The sequence below is a fragment of the Aplysia californica genome, unplaced genomic scaffold (assembly GCF_000002075.1).
Source record: "Aplysia californica isolate F4 #8 unplaced genomic scaffold, AplCal3.0 scaffold00086, whole genome shotgun sequence".
Classification (NCBI taxonomy): Eukaryota; Metazoa; Mollusca; class Gastropoda; order Aplysiida; family Aplysiidae; genus Aplysia; species Aplysia californica.
The window spans coordinates 835,484-837,806 of record NW_004797356.1 but is presented as its reverse complement, the minus strand read 5'-3'; the positions used below and the strand labels follow the sequence as shown (position 1 = coordinate 837,806).

Genomic DNA, 2,323 nt, shown 5'->3' with positions numbered 1-2,323 from the left:
ACACACACACACACACACACACACACACACACACACACACACACACAAACACACACAGAGGAGAAAATTTCGCGGAACAATACAGTGCAAGCTGCGGATTTCACGCGCTCAAACACTATCAAACTGACAAGATCGTTCTCTGTCTATAGCCCATGGGAGAAATGAGGAAAGTTTGTGCAAAGTGCCTTTCCCAAGGATACAACGTCGGGCCCCTGACGGGATTCGAACCCACGACCTTACGGTTACGAGTCCGAGAGCCTAACCACTAGGCCACCAACGCCATTTTATAGTTATGTCGATCAATTTTCCAGCAAACTGAGACCTCAGTTCATTTCAATGCCAATTCCCAAAATGAACTTAACGAAATGAAAAGTGGGCCCAAGAACGTAAAGAAGCAGAGCGTGGATAAAAGGCTGGTATGTCCACATGACAGCCAACAGTGTGCAGTGAGACAGTCGCGATACGCACAATGTCACGCACAATCTTGGTCAAGATTTTGGCTTTCGTTGTTACTCTCATAGGTAAGTGATGCTATCGGACTTTCTCACTTTGCTTAAACTGAGAGAAAGTACATGTATTCTATAGGCTACTTATAGCTAAACATTTCTTTTAAGGTGTGCAAACTCTAGTCTCCTTTGGAATATGGCGTAGATTTTCTTGATGACTGATTTCTTGTTTCCCCTAAGCTTCTTTTTTAACTATGTGCAAAGTAATAAAATGTGGCCATTGGTTCAGAAAGAAAATCGAGTCGGGAAATGTGTGTGTGTATGAGTGAGGGGGGGGGGGGGGGGGGAAAATTCCCCCCTAAGCCCTTAAAACCCATAGGAAATAAGTTTGGTATCCCCAAAAGGAATAAGCAGATCTAATTCGTACCTTCAAATTAGGGACCCCCGTTTGGAGAAAAATTGCATTCCTCCTCACTGTATTTTGTTTTTAAAAATTCCTCTTGTTTTCTTCCTTTCTTCCCTCCGTGAGGCATGTAGATGTGTTTCCCATCGCCCACTTCTACATGCTATTATGTGACATCTATGTTATTTCGCGCTCTAGATGTGTGAAAACCACTCTCACACAGTTATCTTGTATGTAGAGATATATGTATATATAAAGTGTGTTGTCTCTCTATATATATATATATATATATATATATATATATATATATATATATATATATATATATATATATATATATATATATATATATATATACAGGGGCGGTTTGTTAACTGGGCAAGACCGCGCGGTGCCGGTCAGATTTTTGTCAACTGAACTGTTGACTAGAGGTTTATTGCTGGTGACGATTTTCATTCAGTTTTAAGTAAATCAAAACAAACATGTATCAACATTCAAAAACACATTGCCGATTTGAAGGCGCTCAAATAGACAAGTGGGATTCACTGCTGTTTTGTCGCGACATAACCTCATTCCTTCACGTTTGTTATCGCGCCGGCTCGTAACTTTAAATCGTGTCCCGTCAAACCGTCACGTCGCGGAACCTCGTACTACGAACGAGGCCAAACACACAGCGGGCTTGGCTTAAGCCTAGCGATGACGTCAGTCCCATGGACAAATCCATCGTCAGCCCACAGAAAGATTAGTATATCCCTTAATTGCCAGATTGGCCTGTTTGTAGCTTACAAAATTAAGAATGAGACTGTCTTGAGCGGCACAGACACATGTATTAGTTTATCAGCAAAACATGTATTTATCATTCAGCCTTTCTCTAACTACTACACTGTATCAGAACATTTATTGTCAGCAAGGCACTACTCTTTTTACTTTATTGACTTTTAAACCACCTATAGTTCCTGTTTGCCATTTACTCATCGTTTTCTCCCCACTAATAACTTACCTGGCCCTTAGGAGTCTGGCCGGCGAAAGAAGGAATCGTCTAGTGAAGATATATAAGGAAAATTTTAACTAGGAGCGATAGACACTCGGCTGTCAGATTCTGGGCCGAAAACTCCCTCCCTTCCCTCCCCTTTTCAGCCCTCATCCCAGCTAGACACCAAGTTCTATAATTAGCATTTGACACACTTCCCCACTTAGTTACAACACATTGTTCAGTTCTGAGAACTGAGAAGTGCGACGAAGTACATTTGATGATATAATGATCGGAAACGTGTGTGCTTTGTACAGCTTTGTATAGCATCTGGTTGTAGACTTGATCTGCTTGGGACAGCGTCACTGGTACAGTAGCAATTGACTTTTTGTCATCATACAGGACAGTTCTTATTACATATATTTAACGGGTTCAGTGCACGTCGATATTTTGTGTGTGTGTGGGGGGGGGGGGGGGAAAGTACGAGTAAAGTACTGGTACTGG

General features: G+C 41.6%; 1 protein-coding gene across 1 annotated transcript in view; it reads left to right on the top strand.

The window, feature by feature from the left end:
• Window positions 1-395: 395 nt before the first annotated feature.
• The window catches only part of LOC101849192, a 22,189-nt gene continuing 20,261 nt past the window's right edge, over window positions 396-2,323 (top strand). The window contains exon 1 of the mRNA XM_005094632.3: window positions 396-521. Within this exon, the coding sequence (XP_005094689.1) occupies window positions 470-521 (52 nt within the window). The 5' untranslated portion in view covers window positions 396-469. The remainder of the gene's footprint in view (window positions 522-2,323) is intronic.